The sequence below is a fragment of the Triturus cristatus genome, chromosome 10 (genome assembly GCF_964204655.1).
Source record: "Triturus cristatus chromosome 10, aTriCri1.1, whole genome shotgun sequence".
Classification (NCBI taxonomy): domain Eukaryota; kingdom Metazoa; phylum Chordata; class Amphibia; order Caudata; family Salamandridae; genus Triturus; species Triturus cristatus.
This window is the reverse complement of record NC_140593.1, coordinates 1,217,328,121-1,217,347,781: the sequence shown is the minus strand read 5'-3', so window position 1 is coordinate 1,217,347,781 and position 19,661 is coordinate 1,217,328,121. Positions and strand designations below refer to the sequence as shown.

General features: G+C 46.4%; 1 protein-coding gene across 2 annotated transcripts in view; it reads left to right on the top strand.

Moving 5' to 3' along the window:
• IRAK1 (interleukin 1 receptor associated kinase 1) overlaps positions 1-19,661 on the top strand; it is a 286,369-nt gene that overhangs the window by 249,493 nt on the left and 17,215 nt on the right. For both annotated transcript variants that reach the window (XM_085629743.1, XM_085629744.1), the window contains exon 12: positions 2,363-3,131. In XM_085629743.1, the coding sequence (XP_085485869.1) occupies positions 2,363-3,131 (769 nt within the window). The remainder of the gene's footprint in view (positions 1-2,362; positions 3,132-19,661) is intronic.

Sequence of the window (19,661 nt, the reverse complement as noted above, 5' to 3'; positions counted from 1 at the left end):
AACGATTCCCCCACGAGCCCACTCAACACGTAAGTTAGGGGCCTCCATGGCTTTCCTGGGAAACATTCCTTTGCATGATATATGTAGAGCAGCCACCTGGTCCACTACACATACATTTACCAAACACTATTGTGTAGATGTGCAATCAAAACAGCAGGCAGCTGTAGGACAGGCTGTTCTCAAAACTCTTTTTCAGACCGCTGCAGCTGGCACTGGTAGCCGCCGCTAATAGAGGGTACTGCTATATATTCTATGCACAGATATGAATTCAGCAGCCCACATGCCTCGAACTGAATATGCTACTTACCAGTATGCATCTGTTCTTGGCATGTAGGGCTGCTGACATTCATATCGCCCACCCTCCTCCCCGGCGCCTGTAGCAGCTGCAGCTCTCAGAATTACTGTAAGCATGGTCATCACTTTCTGTATCTACTCCATCACTGCCACAATGGCGAAAAACAATCTGAGGATGGAGAGGATGCCCATGCGCACTGTGGTCCAGGGGAGGAGTCACCTATCTCCGGATACTTCGAAGACTCTTCCAGGACAACAACGTGCAAACATCCGGACCCAACACTAGGCGGCGATCTATGCACAGATATGAATGTCAGCAGCCCTACATGCCAAGAACAGATGCATACTGGTAAGTAGCATATTCAATATGGGACCCAAATAACCCCTCTTGGCTTCTGTTCCAAGTTCTTTGTGACCAAGATTGGATTTATCAGCAGAGTACTGAGAGGACTACTGCACAGGCAGGGCTGTTGTCTGCCTAGCAGCCAGTCTCCCAGAGGTGAGCAGAACTCACCTGAAGTCTGGATGTACTGCCGGAGGAGCGGTGTGCCTGCCCTCAAGTACCTAGAATCTGAGAGAGGGGAGCCTGCCTTGCCCTGCGTGTGGAGAGTCTGTCCACAAAAGAGCGAGCTCCTGGATACCCTCTATGGCTGTGGGACTCCTCGGAAGAAGCTGAGTGCCAGAGAGCGGTCCATGAGGACCCTGGCCCTGTGGGGACGACCAGACGACTCTTCTGGTGGTAACTGCACTACTGCGATTGGCTCAGTGGTGCTGTGATTGCATGGCTACTGAAGGCCCAGACAGGGCTGCACCTCCTGATTTCCTGAAGGTCTAGATGGGGCTGCAACTGTAAAACATGTGGACCAGACATGGGCTACAACTGCGGATGGTGGAGGACCTCTCGCCCCCTGCGACTGCACCTACCTACAGTCTGGTTGTACCGCACCGCTTGTGGACTGCATCTGTCACAGCTGGGACCGCAAAAACCTAGTCCACCGCTGTCTGTCCCTCAAACAACCCTACAGGACCCAACGCAGCAACCACAATCTGATGGGCGGATACACTGGCCGCAACTGGCCAACAGACTGCCGCAGAGGCCTGTGGGTTCTCTGCAGCTTTTCTCAAGTGTGCGAGAGAACCCCTCGGAGTGCAAGATGGCAGTCAAAGGGCTCGAGATACTCTTCTTTCCGCGACGGGGTAAAATGAAGAGACTGAGCTCATCTCGTGATTTAGGCTGCAAATAAGTCAAATTAACACTACTCCTTGTTGTCCTTAAAGCGGGGGTGAGGGGGCCCAGTACCTAAAGGGAGACCTGCGAGCGGGCTGTGTGCAGTGCCCACAGAAGATGGCACCCAGAGACATTAAGAATATGACTTTGGGAGTGTGTATTAATACGTAGAACTGAATGATTAAAGTTTGTACTTTCTTACATAAACAAGCGGTGGGCTGGACATTCACTTTATCATGTTTGTTTGTTGGTTATTGAACTCTGAGCTAGAGACCTGCACTGTCTCCTTGATGGGCCTGCGACTGCTTGTCCTCACCACCCTTTGTCACATGCAGAAGGGATTGTACTTAGCCCAATTTGCAGAGCCATAGTAGGACGGGCGCCTGAACCTCAGTGGCAAACGACCTCAGCCCCCATGTGGTTTTTTTTTGTGTGGTTTTTTTTTGCAGAGCTTTATATAGCGCGAACTTGACCCGCAACCGAATCGGGTATCAGAGCGCTTTACAGAGCACCAGTTACGGTTACTCGGTTGAGGCCGAGTACTCCTTGCCTTCCCCATAATCCCCAAAACTGGGTCCGACAACCTATTCTCTGATTATTCCGCTATATCACAGGATGCTTTGAAGAATTGATACCGAATAGACTGGCTCCTAATCTTTTTACTGCTAAATAAAGGCTTTACTTAGAAACTTCACTTAATGCTGTCAACAAGGCACAGGATTATGTATAGGGTAGACACAAACTTTGGAAAACCATTAATATAGGTGGATCTCTATGCTTTCCGTGAAGATCTGGAACTGTCCATAATTCAATGATCTGAATTCTTCCTTTCTTTTATAGGTGTTTGAGAAACTGGAACAGTTGCACAGCTCATCGTGTTGTATTCCAGGAGAGAGTGACATTCGTTCTTCACAAGATGCCAACAATGTTTCTGCCAAGGAGCCGCCACCCCCAGTGGATATGCTAGGAAACAGTTTCCAGGACATGCTTCTGACGCCTGAAGAAAACACTTTCAAATACAGCCCCGGGTGGCCAGGCTGTGTCCAAGCCAACAACCAACCCATAGCTACGCAAACTGAAGTGCAATCCGGAAGGACTACTGGGGGCGGCGACCCACAATGCCACATGCCCAACAGTACCAGCCTATTAAAGGGTGCTTATCCAGCACAAGTACATTTAGCACATAGCAACAGCCCTCAGATTTGCCAGCCTATATGCATGTCTAAACTGGACAGCTTTCTGGGAGTGCCTGTTGGTGGGCATGACTTGAGGACGCTTCCGAATGGCCAGAACCAGCCTGTGGAGAGCGACGAGAGCATGTCCGACACCTGCATCTCCCTCAGCTCCCCCTACGAGCAGCGTGCGTCCCCACGGACTCCTGACAGTGGTCAAGGCAGGAGCCTGTCACCTGCTTGCTGCCCGGCGCTGGCTGTGAGGCGGCGCAGCGGAGAGGCACCCATCTGCCAGCAACACTCAAAGAGTTGTTTGCCAGCCTCAGAACAGTGGTGCTGCCACAGGACAGAGGGGCAGGAGGCGGCTTTCTCACTGTCCCAGTCAAGGGCATCAGGCTCAAGGGGTTCGGCATCATCAATTCCAAAAGCTTTCCAGGGTAAGTCTTATCCAGCTTTCTTGTGCACTGATCTGATTCAAGCTATGTTGGGTATGGCTATGTCTATTGCAAGAAGCGAAAGAGACAAATGTGTACTGCTACGCAGTGAGACTCTTCAGCGGAAAATACTGTTCTGGTTGGAATGCCCTTGGTCACAGCATTTTGCAAATTGGAGGATAATTAGTGTTTTAGTTTAAAAAAAAAAGTGTTGCTAAACACAGTACATAATAAATGTTAAGAATAGGATCAAAGGATCAAAAAGCAAAAAAAAATTGATAAATACATAATTGCAAGTAGATGAAAAGAAATCACGAAAAATAGCTACTTTATCCAAACATCTAAGAGTGTGGCTTCATAGCACCAAAATAGTTCATTTATTTGGCAGCATTCTGCCACGGAAATACCTGGAACAGATCAGAAGTTGTAGGGCACAGTCAGTTGCTTGATGTAATGCTCACTGCTCCTCTGATGCATCTGTTATTAGCACAAACTTTGCCCCATTGTATGCAGAAGTAACTGTTAGTGGGTTGGAGGGCATACCTGCATTTAAGATAGAACTGCTTGGCCATTGGACATGCAAAATTGTCAAAGAAGGGCTCCAATGATGGTGCGCATTTGGGATCTAAAAATCTGCCTGTCACATTGACAAGTATTCATTTGTGCAGCTCTTCTTCCGGTAAAGAGCCAAACTTTTTATTTTTTGACCGACGTAGACACCCAGTGAGCATTGGCAGGAAACACCCAGAGGGCAGATATATATTTTAAACCACGGAATTCTTAAATTATGGTTTGAGCGTGAGAAGGTGGCCTGATATATGCTGTGCACTAGTTCTAGTGGGCACCTTGTATCAGTCCAAACGACCCCTTATGGTGAATGGTTAAAGACAACCTTTATTGAAAGCTATCCTAGTGGTAGCTATGGAGAGCAGCCTTCAGGCTAAGTCTTGAAGGAATGTAAAGCGGCTTGTTTTACCAGTCTATAATCTCTTGAATGATCAAATGAAAAGACAACCACACCAGGTATATATTCAAAATATATGTATTTAAGTTAAAACACACCCCTCTAGTCTCTTTATGAGACTGGAGTTCAAAGTACTTAGTTTACAAGTCAGCAATTTTCAATAATAGCACAAATACACGTTTGGGCCCTAGGGGCTTACCAGACCATATACCAAAAAAGTGGTATAATAACCACGACTTGAATAGACACTAGGCCTAGAGCCTGTTGAATCGCTGGGACCCCAAGGAACCACCCAAGGTAGTGACACAGGAGACCCACGGGGACTGTATGCAGTGTGTAAACACAACAGCGGGTTCCCGTGATTTTCTATGGGCAATGTCGCGGTTGGAAATTTAAAGATTAGGGACACTTCTAATCGAGTCAGGACCAAACCCTTTTGGACTTAAGAAGTTCTAGGGCTAGCACCCACAAGAGCACCGGAGTACTCTAGTTACCTCACCCAGGGAAGCCGGGTGCATAGGTGTCTTTTGGTGTCGGGTCGCGTCGTCGATTTTCAATAGGAGCCTGCAAAGAACTGCTGCTGCCGTGAAGAGAAGTGTCCGCAGAGATCCAAGCCTGGATCTAGGATGGAAGGACCCTGAAAGCAGAGGGGACAGAGTCTGGGTCACTTGCCAGTGACCGAGGGCAGGATGGACCAATGCCCACAGATTTCGGGTGGTTCAGGTGAGTTGATGGGTGTCTTGACTCTTCAGCCACGAGGTCCAGGAGGCGTCGACGAAGTCCACGAGCCGGATTCGAGCTGTCCCACGAAGGATGTCCAGTGCTGCGGTGTCGGCGACCAGAATGGACCCAACAAGCCTTGGCAACGGAAAGTCACTGGAATTCAGAGAAAGGACTGCGGTGCAGACCAGCAAGGTCTGAGGGACTCACCCAGCGAGGGTAAGTCAGGGCACGTCTAGAGCAACCAGGTAAGCCCAATTAGAAAAGGAGTTGCCTTCGTGGGGACCTGCTAGCCAACAGGCTAGTGATCGCGAAGGAGCCTCGAGCGGTCGCACTTGAAGCTGGCCCACGGGTCACTCGTGGAGTGGAGGCCAACAATCTTCGGTGCAGGAGATGCTCAAGGCTGGGGCTACTCGGAGCCCAAAGTACAACTTCGAGGAGGACCAGGAAGATAGTGTTGCTGCAAAAGTTCACGGTGTCCAGGGGTCACGGTTCCACGTCACCCATGATGGCCACGGGCCTCAGCTTTGCTGTGGACTCAGGGTAGCCTCTGGGAAGTCTGGAAATCCACCTCTGGTGATGCAAAGACTTCGGCGTCCGGCAGGAGCTTCAGCGATGCAGACCGGTCAGTTGCTTCTTTGGTGCCTGCCAAGCAGGGGAGTCACTCCTTGACCCCAAGGGAGATTTCTTCAGTCTTCTAGTCAGGATAGAACGTCGAAAGTCCAGGATTTATGTTGCAGAGTTTCGTCCAGGGTAATCTAAAGTCCTAGGGACTGGATTCCTATACTTATAGTAAGTTTAGGGGATGGACTAACTCTAAGGCCCCACCTATGGGTGGGGTCTGGAAAGAGGGGTGGTTACACCCATTTCCTTTGTCCAGTTTCGCGCAAGAGCAGGGGCAGATAGCCCCTGCAACCAGTTTGAACTGGGCTATGCACAGGGACAGCAAACGTGCCCCCAGTGCAGGACTTCAAAGCACCAGAGATTGCTCCCGCCCAGCCCCAATACACATCTGCCTGTCTGGGGAGGTGGTCACACCTCCCTTCGACAGGAAACCTATTGCCCAGGCTTCCCCTGCCGGAGTTTCGGTCAGCAGCAGGAGGCCAGACCCGTGTCTCTGGCAGAGGTATCCATTTTGTGAGCCAGGGCTCAAGAAAGTCCTACCGGGTTTAGCCAGTGTGAACATGTCTCTCCCTCTAGAAGGGGGGGGGGGGGGGGGGGGTGTAGTATTCCAAAGCGTTTGACCCCAAACACGACATGTTTGGATGCAGCTATTCCAAAGTTAGCATTTACCATGAGGTTATAATGCACTTAAGAGTATATGGTATGGCTGTATCACAGAACAGCCATAAGGAAGTATTTCCGAAAGCTGCAGAGGGGCTCAGCTCATGCTTGGGCACCCTCTCACATAAAACCAAGCACTCTGCCTTCAGGATTGTCAAGGCCTGCCATAGGAGTGGCTTATAGGTTTATATGTGTCTGTATATATGGGTGGATATAGGTAGCCTATACCACTGTAAGGGGTGCAAGCACACCCTTACCCAGGCTGCAGTAGCAGACCTGTGGTGCCATTTTGGAGTGCTTCCCAGGAGTGGCATAATACATGCTGCAGCCCCTGGTAGGCCTCTGAGGTACCTATGCCCTAGGTACATAATATACCATATACTAGGGGCTTATAAGGCACTCCAGAATCCAATTAGATATGTGCCTAATGTACATGCAAACCATTTTAGAGAGGAAGCAGCTAGGCTGTGGACTTGATTAGCAGGGCCACAGCCAGACTAAGGTCGAAAAACAGTAAAACACCAGCAAAAAGTGGGGGTACCCATGTGAAGCAGATCCTGCTCTCCTACATTGAGTGTAGGGTTTCTTCTAGGGCAGACCTATTTGGGCCTATCTCCTCTGTTTGCCACAATCTGCACCAGTACAAGAGTGGTCTTAATTTAACAATATGAGCAATTGCATGCAACCGAAGTTAGTAATGGATGAAAAGGGGCACGGTGTGGAAGATTCGCGAATGATCGCATGAATCTGTTTTCCACCACCGGTAATCTAATATCCTGAACGTGTGCCCATAGCTCGGCTCCATATAAAGCTGCCCCCTTGGCCGTGGCATTTCATTCTTCTTCAGCTGGTGAGATGGTTTCAGTTTTTGTTGTCTTGTATAGTTTGAGGAGGGCCGGGGACTGATGCTGCAATTTTAATGTATTCTTAATAATCTGTTGCCTCCACTACAGCTTACTTGTCAGTCTGACGGCAGGATAGTAAAATCTGCAACGTTTCATTAATGTGGTCCTTCTTATATTTATAGTGTTGAAGGACTTGTACTTTGTTTTTTGTGTTTAGTTCCAACCCTTGATCTGCTCAAAACATCATAAAACGATCAATGTCTGCAATGCTAAAGGAGTTTTTGAAATTAGAAGCGTATTGTCTGCGAATGCCAGTGATGGTGTTTTCTTTTTTCCTATTTTTGGTCCATCGTTGTTGGATATATTCATAATATTCCACTTCATCATTTATATATAGTGAAAAATGGGTGTGGGCCAAAACGCATTCCTGCTGAACTCCCTTCTTGATTCTAATGCGGTTATTCACTTCACCCTTACTACCCCATCTCATCTGGGCATAGTTTGTGTAACCTTTTCAATACCAATAGAATGTATCAGGAACATCATACTATCCATGGCATTCCTTAGCTTTTGGAATGGGATCAGGGTGAAGTCGACCTGAGATCGGCAAATGCCACATATATAAATGGCCCTTTCCCAGTGTCAGTCTTCCAGTATATTGTGCATAGTCGAAAGATCTGATCAACAGAACTGGCGTTGGGATGAAAACCTTCTTGTACATCCAATAATACCCTGTTTTCTTTTGCCCACTTCGAGTTTTCTCAGTATTTTGTGGCAGAAAATCTCCTGCCAGCAATCAATTAAGCTGCAGTTATGTAGATCCTTATGACTGCTCTTTTTATAAATCGGTGCAATTTCGGCGTCGCACCATGATTTAGGTAGCTTGGCACCCTCTAATATACAATTTGTAAGCTTGTTAAGCTAGGGCGTCCATACATGGGGTTTTGAAGCATACAGATCACCCGGTATTCGATCAGGCCCTGGTGCCTTCCCACAGTTTATCCCATTGATGGCAGCATAAGAATTTGTTCCTTTTGTCACCTGTGAATCTGTATCTGTAACCCACTATGCACCTTGTTGGTTTCCAGATGTATAACTTCAGAATGTTCATCCCAAACCGGAGGCTGAACATAGAAGTCCACCTTAGACATGATTCAGACTTCTGTGGCCTACTACATCCAGAATAATTTATTATCCCCTTCTCTAGCTGCTACGGTCAGATCATAGGACAAAATGCACCCAAGCAGCAGCCAGGTCCCATGGTCTTTAGATGTGATAGAAGCTATGAGTACCGACTTCACTACATTGTTTATTGAACCAAGAGGGTTGAGCTTCCTGCTTGGGTATAAAATGTCGATTCCCTGTAAAACGTAGCTTTTAAAGCATCAAATAGCTCCTTGTGAGCCACCAGTATGTCTGTGGTCACCCCTGCTACTTTGACCGGGTTTGTCATTAAATTTTGCGTGCCTGCGACTTTATTATAGATTTGAGGCATTAGGTGTGGTTGACTTTTAACACAGTACAATCATTTTAGTGCTTGCCTATTATTCGAAGGCTCAATTTGCCATATTGTATGGAGGCTGATTCTTTGGCTCTAGGTAGCAAATAACTTTGTATCGTTGGGTGAAGAGCAGTGTGATCACTATCGTCCCTCTCTAGCACCTCCATATTCTTCGTGTATTACCAGAGTTGGAGATCTAGCATGATATAATCTTTCTTAGTCGACTGATCTATCCTTTTAAAGGTATGAGCACCGGCTAGATCCAATGGGGACTGACCACTACACGCTCGAAGACCTAAGTTAATGGCCATTCCCAATAACTGGGTTGACAAGACCACCCATCTGTTTATAGGTAGTAAATCGAAGTGCGGGATTCCCTTCCTAGTATCTTCATCCTCTGTAATGCCATATTAGGAATTATCAAGAGGCTCAAATGTAGCATTGCAGTCCGTGTGGGCACATTCAGTGTGGGACTCAAGCCGGGAAATGGTTTCCAGCTCCATGTTCCTGTCAGCATTCTTGTTATCAACATCGAAAATGCATAGGTTATTATTGCCCTCTGGTGAACGAATCTTCAAACCCAGGATACCAGGTGAGTTTAGGAGCAGCCACTTCTACAATCTAGAGGTTTTCACCCAGATCGCAAGCCCCCAGAGGGTCTCCCCTGACCTTGAGAAACAGCTGCCACATGATAATTAATGAAGCCAGATCAATGGACCGGGCTCATACACCAGGTCTCCTGGTCCTGGAATAATCGTATAATAAAGGCATCCATTAAATCCCCCCAGCTGAAATCTGACAGTTTCGACTTTAGCCCTGAAGTGTTCCATGAGAGTTCATTACAGTCATCGTACTTTTTGCCCCGAAGAGGAGTGGAAGGCAATGGCGGATGTTCTGCGTGCTAAGTCAATCCACTCTTTCCACAACTGGATAGCAACAACATTAGACCTCCCTTCAGCTGCCAAAAGAGGCTTATACTTAAGGCAAATCTGTCATGTGGGGGATGTTGATCAAACTCTGTCTGCCAAGTCTTGTGGTGATAGTAGTAATCGTGCATTTCAGACAGCGCCTAGCTAAAACATCATACGGTATCACTGCTCTGCATTTACGCGCATTCCAAATCCAAAATATTACTTTGTTAATCGGGTAATTGTCACCTTCTCATGCGACACGGGGGAGCTTGGTCACATTAAGCATATATATATCACTCCCTTTGAGCGGTCTGCTTGCCATGCGTTATACTTTACTGGTCCCATCCTGTCGGTGTGTATGAGGCCCCCCCATCATCATGTGAGGGGCCGGATTGTTTTGCAGGAATTGCCTGACAAGGGCAATTGCACCAGCTCCATAATTCCGATTGTTTTGTCCTCTCATTATGTCTTGAGCGGTATCTTCTCTGATCATTCCAGCCATTCAATATTTTTCTTCTTTCTCTCCAGTTATTTTCAGCAGGGTGTGACTTCCTCGGGCGCAATAAAGATGACTTACTGGGAATTGATTCCCTCAAGTGCCTGGTAGCGACTATTATCTGCGGCACTTGAGTCGACAGCCTTTCCACATCGAGGGGCCAAATCCACCCAGCATCTCATATTCACTCCCTCTCTGGAGTGAGAAAGGATCGTAGACAGTTTAGTGGTGAGAGTCTTCACCAGCGCCATGTTCCATGATCTTAGCATGGCATTTGTCTCTACTCTTTGGGAGTATTTAAGATGGAGCATACATATTCTATGTTCTCACTGGGCTCAGTGTGTGTGTCTCTACAGATGCAAGTATGTCTAACCTATTTTTGCAGCTCACAGTTTGTTCACATTAGACCAAGGAAATAGTAGATCTACATGGTGAATCTGATTGTGGAGGATCAATATCTGCAATCCCAGGTGCCCTGCGAGTTAGGCTCCTTGTGTGGTTCTTAGCAAATAATTTAACAATCTATGTGTTAGTGGAGGGGGCATGAATTGCTAGTCATGTTCAAGATGGTTTCTACTGCCTCGATTTAAACAGATTTCCCTCAGTTTGCTGTTCTTGTAGGATGATTTAGCAGATTTTGTTTTTTTAGGCATTGTTGTTCCCAGTGGGGCATTGTCTGCCTTCCACTTCCCATAAATACAATCCGGTTAAGAGCAAAAAACTCAGCACTTGATAACTAATCAAGTTAATACACACCCCTCACTGGGAGCTGTGAGCACCCGATTGGCACTCTACCACCCATTCAATTGATCATAGCAAGAGTTGTTCCCTTTAAAATTGGAATAGTACCTTCCGTATCTGGTCTTGAAATCAAGAGCTGTGGCCCAGCCTTTTCTGGTCGATGACTGGCAAAGTTGGGACGGGCATTGACCCGGTCTTCTCCTGGGCACAACTCTGGCACGTCCCACCTGCGGGAGAGATTATCTCGCTATAAGTGCTTGTGGTGTCCCACCTCCACCAGGCTCCTCCTCCTCGCTGTACTGGCTTCTAGGCTTGAGAGTCCAGTAATGAACACACCGAACAGTCTCTCAGCGTCACCAAATACCCTCTCTCCAGCAAACATTGGCTGAACCTCAATGGCTGCTGCCCCGCAGAAGGCGATCCTAGATTGCAGGCGCTTTGTCAGCCCATGCTGGAAAATAGCTTTACCAGTATTCAAATCAAGGGAACTAGTACTTTAATGGTGCTATAAAAAGCTGCTATGAACACTAAATCCTGTTTTTTCTCCAGTGGAGTAGATGAAACTCAAACTATTTCAGAGAGTGCTTGTGTCCACATCTTTTGATAAAATGTGAGCTTTGAAGCTAAAGAACTATTTTATTCTTTCCAACCCCACCCTGGGCAGATAGTTATGTCAGCTCGCTCCTCTTTGTTATTCCTGCTCCTTCTGCTAACACTCATGCCGGCTATTCGAGACTTTGCTTCAGATGTCCAGGCTGCAGCTTCCATTCCCTCTTCCTGGCTACTGTGGTGTTCCCTTTTAGCAGAGCTGCAGATGTTCACCTGGTAAGACTGTTCAAAGGTGTCAGCTGACACTGGCCATGTGGCAGGAGTGCCAAGTAGGTGTAAAACATGCTTTCAGCTAGATCATGCATTTAATTAGCATTGTGTTGTTTTAGTCACACAAAATCTCTCGCCATACAAGTCACAAATGTTGAAAAGGAACTTTTATCTGTGAAACAGGCAGATTCACTGAGACATGATTTTGATGTCGATTGTACTTTCCAAACTTGACATCTACACTAATAGCAGATTTTGAGCTAGAGAAGTACTATCTGACCAGAACTAACTTTTTTATTTTAAAATGACGTGTATCTACAGCAAGCTACTCTCAGAGTGCCTCATGAGCCAACCGGAAGGAGGAATCGTGGGACAATAAGTCTTGCTCCTCATGCCATGTACACAAAGGATGAGCCTATGATCTCGTTAGACCTCCGGTCACAACGGAGACAACAAATCCAGAGTTGCAAATTGAAAAGACAGGAGAAGACTATAAATGAGATGTTTTCATCACAGTGGGAAAGAGACCCTCTACCTTGTATGACCCCAGAAGCCAGCTGGGACAGCGCAAGTCACGTTTTCACCTGGTTTACTTTCTGCAGTTGGTGTAAGGTCTTGAACTGATTCTGCTGCTGCACGAGGAAACCGCAGTGAATGTGCTTGAATACACTTAGTGGGTAGAATGTTTTCAAGATTACGGGCTGAGCGCCCTTGGAGCATCTGTAAAGTTTTCATACGTTTTTTAGGGATTAAAAGGTAGAGTACAGGGCTTACTTAATCAGTACGAGTGTCTCCAACAACACCATCAATGTATGCACAAGATATGAACTAGGCAGTTGTCCTGGAAAGGCCTAAGGGAAAATTACCTTCCCCAGTAACACATTATCCAGAGCACATACCAAGGATTGGAGCTTCATGATGTCTGACCTGGTGTGCCGGTGAGATAAGGCTGTCCAATAACTCCTAATGGTTATCTGACTTAAAATGATCCTTTGACTTGGGTAATGTGCCCATCCTAGGAATATGTTACTTCATATAGTGCAAGTTCATCTACTTCCGAGCTCATTCTATCACTATCAACTTCTCAATTTGCATCTAAATATTACATTCCATCTGAGAGGCTCTTACATCGAGTCTGTTTGAATGAATTCCAAAGAAGGATTTCTTACTTGAATGTTGTCAGATAGTTTTCCTTTCTGCAGTAGGTGTAAGGCATTAAACTGATTCTGCTGCTGAGGAAACCACGGTATATAAGCATGAATAGACTTAATGGCTAGAATATTTTTAAGAAGCACATCCTCCTCCTCCTACTACTACTACTACCACTACCACCACCTCTCTTTACCACTGCTACTGCGCCCACTGTAAATTGCATTCCTTTGTAGATGTGTATGAAACACCTAGTGCCTCGACTGTGTGTACGATACATCAAGTACAACGATTAATAATGGTGCTGATTCTGTACTACATCTAGATCTGCTAGGCCTACATCTGGGCATTGAGTAGGGCACAGCATTACTGCTGTTACCGGTATACCGCTCTGGAACTACTATTACCAATTTATTTCCCAGTATTCTTACTACTTTAAACAATACTACAAGTCCTACTACAAGTACGACTATCACTGCTTGGACTCCCACTGCTACAAGTAGTGGTCAAACTGGTAGTACTACTGGGTGTTCTGCCAGCGTTCCTTCTAGTGCTACAGACACTACTAATATGTCTACTGGTGCCTCTACAACTGGTTTTGCTACTGCTGGTGATACTTTTACTTGTGCTACTATAAGTCGGTGACTTCTTTCCAACAAGTGAACCACTCCTGTCATGCCATCAGCTCGTTCTTCTTTAATGACTGATGGCAAATTTTACTCCGTGAGTTTGAACTTTGAGTTGATGCGGGCCTCCATCCGAATCTGCCCCCAGACAGGCCAGCGGCATTTACTGTGTCATATTTTGTTGGGAGTGGAAGCAGTGCAAGTTCTACCGAGCCCATTGTGTCGCTTGGATGCAGAAACACCTCCTTGACATCCATCACAGTGCATATGGTCTGTAATATCATCATTAATGTTCTTCTTTGTTGTGTCTCACAATGTGTTGTTGCATCACACCAGTCGGATAATTATCTTTGTGATGTGATGTGATATGTCTCTGAAAAAGAAGAAGCAATATTTTATGCATGACTGCAACTGAACTGATCTAACATGTAGCTTTTGTGGCACAGTGACACATGGCTGAGATGATGATGTCACACGTTCAGGGGCTAGGGTGCTAACACAGATTTCTATCACTGCTGATGGAGCATGGTTACGGGAACAGGCAAACTGTTTTATACTATCGGGGTCTCATCCAATTTGATAATCTCAAAGTGGATAGAGAAATGGAGCAAAGTGTGCGCTCATCCACCAGAGGGTATGTTCTTCAGTAGTGGTTGGCATCTTGGTTTCATGTTGATTGATTTAATGGGTCCTCTTTGCTGTGGATGCTACAGCAGCTGTGTCTTAGGCCTTCTTGACTGGATGAGTAAGTTGGTATATGCTCCAGAGTGGATCGTGGTCTTGCCTACATTCCCATCTTTAGCACACTTCCATCATTGACCCACAAAAGTCTGCCCATCTTTCACAGAGCCAGTGACCTTCTGGGATGCTGATCTTTGAACCAGTTTTGAAATGATGGGGCTCTCTTGAGCTGCTGATCTGTAAACGTCTGGCCTCTGATTTTGATCTCTGAATGTTTTTCACAGTTCCAGTGATCTTCTTGGCTGTTGATTTCCGAGCGTCTTGTACAATACAAATGATATTCACAGATCAGCAACCTCCGAATGCCTCACAATATCAATGGTCTTTAATATCAATCCATGGATGAATTTTACAATACCAGGGACTATTTCAGATGCTCATCTGAGAACGTCTTCTGCTGTGCCAATGCCCTTTGCAGATTGGTGATCGGAATGTCTTTTACAATATCAGTGCTCTCAATTTCTGATCTCTGAATGTTTTCATCAATTTCAGTGATCTTCTGAGATACTGATCTGAACCTGTTTACAATAGCAGCAATCTTCTCGTAGGCTGATCTCGGAATGATTTGTGCAATACCAGTAATCTCCGATTCTGATCCTTGAAAGTCTTCCACGATGCAAATGATCTTCAACCTCGACGGTCTCTGAAAGCCTTTCACAGTGTCCATAACCTTTTCAGCTTCTGCTGTCTGAATATCTGTCACAGTGTGCATGATCTCCGATCCTGATCTCTGAATATCTTTCACAGTGTGCATGATCTCCGATCCTGATCTCTGAATCTCTTTCACAGTGTGCATGATCTCCGATGCTGATCTCTGAATATCTTTCACAGTGTGCAGGATCTCCGATCCTGATCTCTGAATATCTTTCACAGTGTGCATGATCTCCGATGCTGATCTCTGAATGTCTTTCACAGTGTGCATGATCTCCGATGCTGATCTCTGAATATCTTTTACAGTGTGCATGATCGCCGATCCTGATCTCTGAATGTCTTTCACAGTGTGCATGATCTCCGATGCTGATCTCTGAATATCTTTTACAGTGTGCTTGATTTCCGATCCTGATCTCTGAATGTCTGTCACAGTGTGCATGATCTCCGATCCTGATCTCTGAATGTCTGTCACAGTGTGCATGATCTCCGATCCTGATCTCTGAATATCTTTCACAGTGTGCATGATCTCAGATCCTGATCTCTGAATATCTTTCACAGTGTGCGTGATCTCCGATCCTGATCTCCGAATATCTTTCAGTGTGCATGATCTCCGATCCTGATCTCTGAATATCTTTCACAGTGTGCATGATCTCCGATCCTGATCTCTGAATATCTTTCACAGTGTGCATGATCTCCGATCTTGATCTCTGAATGTCTGTCACAGTGTGCATGATCTCCGATGCTGATCTCTGAATATCTTTTACAGTGTGCATGATCTCCGATCCTGATCTCTGAATATCTTTCACAGTGTGCATGATCTCCGATCCTGATCTCTGAATGTCTGTCACAGTGTGCATGATCTCCGATGCTGATCTCTGAATATCTTTTACAGTGTGCATGATCTCCGATCCTGATCTCTGAATATCTTTCACAGTGACCATAATCTTCTTGGCTGTTGATCTCTGTATGTCTTGTACGATACAAATGATGTACTAATGATATTCACAAATGGTAATCTCTGTCTTTTACAATGCCATTGATGTCACGGTCTGATCTCTGAATGTCATATACGGTGCCAGTAATCCTCTTTTACAGAGCGTTTTTTTTAGCAAGCTAAGGTCCTTTCGAGATCTATTTGTTATTACTTAATGGGCTTTTTTTGTTCCTAGAGGGTAGCAAGACAAGGTCATCAAAAGTGGCTGAAATGCCAGTGCCAGTGTGCTGCCATTATAGAGACAAAACATTAAATCCTATCGGACTCCATTAATTTTTGGGGGAATGTTGTTAAAGTGACACCCCTCCTATTCAGAAGGTGACATATTCTAGGGATGCAAGCTTTGTTTAGGAGCTTTGAAATGCGTGTTGGTGTGCCATTACTTGCGTCCACACCTAAAGAGTGGGAAGATAGGTGATGGTGCCGTAAGGTCTGTACCCAGCCTCTGGTTATCTGGTAGAGCTGGTGGGTTGTGGTCAACAATGCTTGCCGTTGTAGTGAGCATTGACGGTGCAGATTTCAATCTTTCATAAAGAATTGTTGGGAAGCAGGGAAGAGTCCAGACACATTGATGGTGTTGAGAACAGGCAGACTTCACACATTTTTAGCAGAAAAATGAGTTAGTAGAGAAGAATAAGAGATTCTTTGTGAAGCGTTCTGGTGGCTGTTCCCTGATGTCCATCTGTGGATCCCTCCCAGTTATGCGAGTCTGAAGGTCCAAGCCCTGCCAGTATAACAGGAATACCATCCACTTTGCAGGCAGGTGTGTTACCATCCACCGCACACAATGTAAATATAAATACCCCCTGCTACTAATATTTGTTCCCAGGGAAGGGAATGTACTATCGTTAAAGAAAAATTCCCTAGGCAACCATGGGTCTATGAAGTATCCAAGACCATTATTCCCACATGATAGGAGAAGTCCAAAAGTGACTGTCCTTTTCCTTTGGAGTGTGGGATTTACAGCATTTTTATCCTCGTAAATAATGGCTACAGGTACCAAAGTGCTAACAAAGTATGCTGTTTACGTCAGTGAAAATAACGGCAAAATCCATCTTTTCTTTCAAGAGGTTAGGTTCCACATTTAAAATGGTCTGTTTTGTTCAGCTTCCAGGTACTGTGATAATATATAGCTGGACATACACACCAGCAAGAGGCTGCATGTTGTGCATGGTACCCTCCGCCATTCCTTGTTTCTTGACCAGCCGTGTTTGGGAGGCTGGAATTTTTAGGCCATTCCTAACAATGGTACAAGTAAAAGCTTACATCCCAGATTGCAACGTCTGTTGCTAGGAAAACAGAATTGTCAAAGACCAAATGAGACACTTGGTAGCTATGCATAAAGGTGAGATGGGATGGATAATACAAAAATAACTCGTATATGAATTTTCTCTCTTATGGTGTTGCTAATTTGACTTTTTGTGGATTCCTGCTTTGGTGCTTCTGGTGAAACTTTTTCTTATCCAAGACTATTTCTTAAATAAAACGAATCGCTACTTGTCTTATTTGTGGTGCTATTAATCCTTCTTTTGGGAAATTTCAGTCTCTTCAAACTATGTTCGGGTCAGACGGTGTGCTGTCTAACTCCAACAATTGTCCACCTCAAATATTACTATTTTATTGCCTCGGTGAAGGAGCTAAATTTGATTACTGAAGTTCAACTCTTCATTACCAATCCCACTCAGCCAACAACAAAGCTAGCTATTCAGCACAAAGACCGAGGGTCCATTATTGTATTACCTAAAGCTCTTGTTCCCAACCTTTTTACTTCTGGGGGCCCCCACTTAATCATTACTGGAACGCATGGACCCCCACTGAATCATTATTGGGATCCAGAGACCCCCCCCACTGAGTCATTACTGGAAGCCGAGACCCCGGCCTAAGCATTGTTGATGAATTGAACCGCAAAAAATACAGAAAAAAGGCATTCATCAAACAAATACACAAATGGTGACACATTTTATTTAATTTGCAAACACTTATAAATTGAATTTAAAACAATCTGTTCGGGGCATATGAGCTGCAGATTACACACTTTTGCATAGATCGCCATCTGGTGTTGAGCCCGGATGTTTGCAGTTTGTTTTTCCTCTTGGAAAGTCTTTGGAAGTCACGAGGTCGGTGACTCCTCCTTTGGATGGTATTGCGCATGGGCTTCGGCTCCATCCTCAGATTGTTTTTTTCCGCCATCGGGCTCGGATGTAATCTTCGCGCTCCGGTTCCGAACAGCTTCCAGTTCGACGATCTACGCGCAATCCTCACCCCAATTCGCGGTATTGTTTCGATCGTGATCTCTTCAATCAACGCGCCTTCTCATCGGCACAAACCTTCGGTTCCAGTCGTCGACGGCGGCCTTCGGGCCTACCCAAGCTCCGGTCCCGGCTCATGGAAAGAACTCCATTTAAAAAGTGCCCTCGATGTGGGTCCAAATTTCCCCACACCGACCTTCATGAGGTATGCAACCTCTGCCTCTCCCCTGAACACGAGGCTCGAGACTGTCCGGCCTGTAAGTCTTTCCGATCCAAAAAGACTATTCGGGACCGAAGAGCCAGAAGGAACATGGCACACTCCTGGACGTCCATTCCAGTCGACATCTTCGGAGACGACATCGACGATCCGGAACAGCATCGCACCGAAGAGGACCTAGTCAGCGCTTCTGAGGTCGACGAGTCAGATGTAGAAGACCTCACCGGCGCAGAGGGTCGTGAGTACCAATCTACCCCCCCCCCACACCCGCGCCGACACCCAAAAAGGCTTCGGTCACGCCTTCGGGCCTAAGCAAGACCAGAGACACTGCTTCACACACCCCACCTTCGGGCCCGGTGAAGAAGCCAAGTAAGCCTTCCGGCGGCTCGGGCTTGAGCCAGCCTACCAGCGGTGCCAAGAAACACACTTCGGCACCGAAAAAGAAACCGGCCTCCACCTCGACACCGAGCTCCGCACCGAAGCCCTCGGGGTCGTAACCCAGCTCTTCGGTACCGACGCCATCTTCGGTACCGACCAAAGCACACAAGGCCACCGGCACCGACACTTCCAAGCCGAAGTCCATCTCGGCGCCGACCAACAGACCGGAGGGTCCCAAGCCGGGTTCTAAGCAACAAACCGGCACAGAAATACCTAAAAAGACATCGGCCCCGACGCCTTCGGCGCCGACGGACCAAATAACCTCACCAGAACTATTTACACCCGATCCCTTGCAAAAAACTCTCACCAAGGATCCAAAAACTGGACATTTGACACTCTCTACCAAAAAGAGACATTTGGAGAAGCCTTCTCCGCCTCCACCTCCAAAGAGGGAGGACTCTGCTACCTCTCCGTTCAGAATACCTTCCCCTCCACCACCTCCTCTTTCCCCACCTCCGCCCCCTCCTCCTTCTCCGACCCCGTCTCCAGACGATGATGATCAGGGGGACCCATATCATGATATAGGGGATGTGCCACAGGACCCCACCCCTACAGGATCCCCAGACCCATTGGACGATTACAATATTCCAGATATCCCCAACGTCCCACAAGATGATCTTTACCCTTCTAGGCCATCTCCACCAGAAGATTCATTAGGGTTCAACCATCTTCTGCAAAGGGCGGCACATTATCACGGGGTGGACTTGCATACCGACCCCGTGGAGGAAGACTTCCTCCTAGACACATTTGATAACTCACATAGGTCCACCTCCATACTGCCCTTGCCCAAAGGAGTGGTAAAGCATGCGACAGAAGTTTTTAAGGACCCAGTTAGAGTCGGGGTCATTAACCCACGTATTGAAAAAAAATACAAACCTGCTCCCTCAGATCCCTCCTACATCAGAGGACCAGCGCCACTAGATTCTTTAGTAGTATCTACGGCACGTAAAAGGGAAAATTCACAAGCGTCAGGTGATGCACAACCACCTGACAAAGAATCAAAACTACTAGATGCATCAGGCAAACGCACAGCATCCCAGGCGGCCAACATATGGCGTATAGCAAACACTCAGGCACTACTGGCCAGATATGACAGGGCTCATTATGACGAGTTAGAAAGCATAATGCACCATCTCCCTGAAAAATATAAAGCTAGGGCCAACGAGTTAATTCAAGAGGGTAAAACA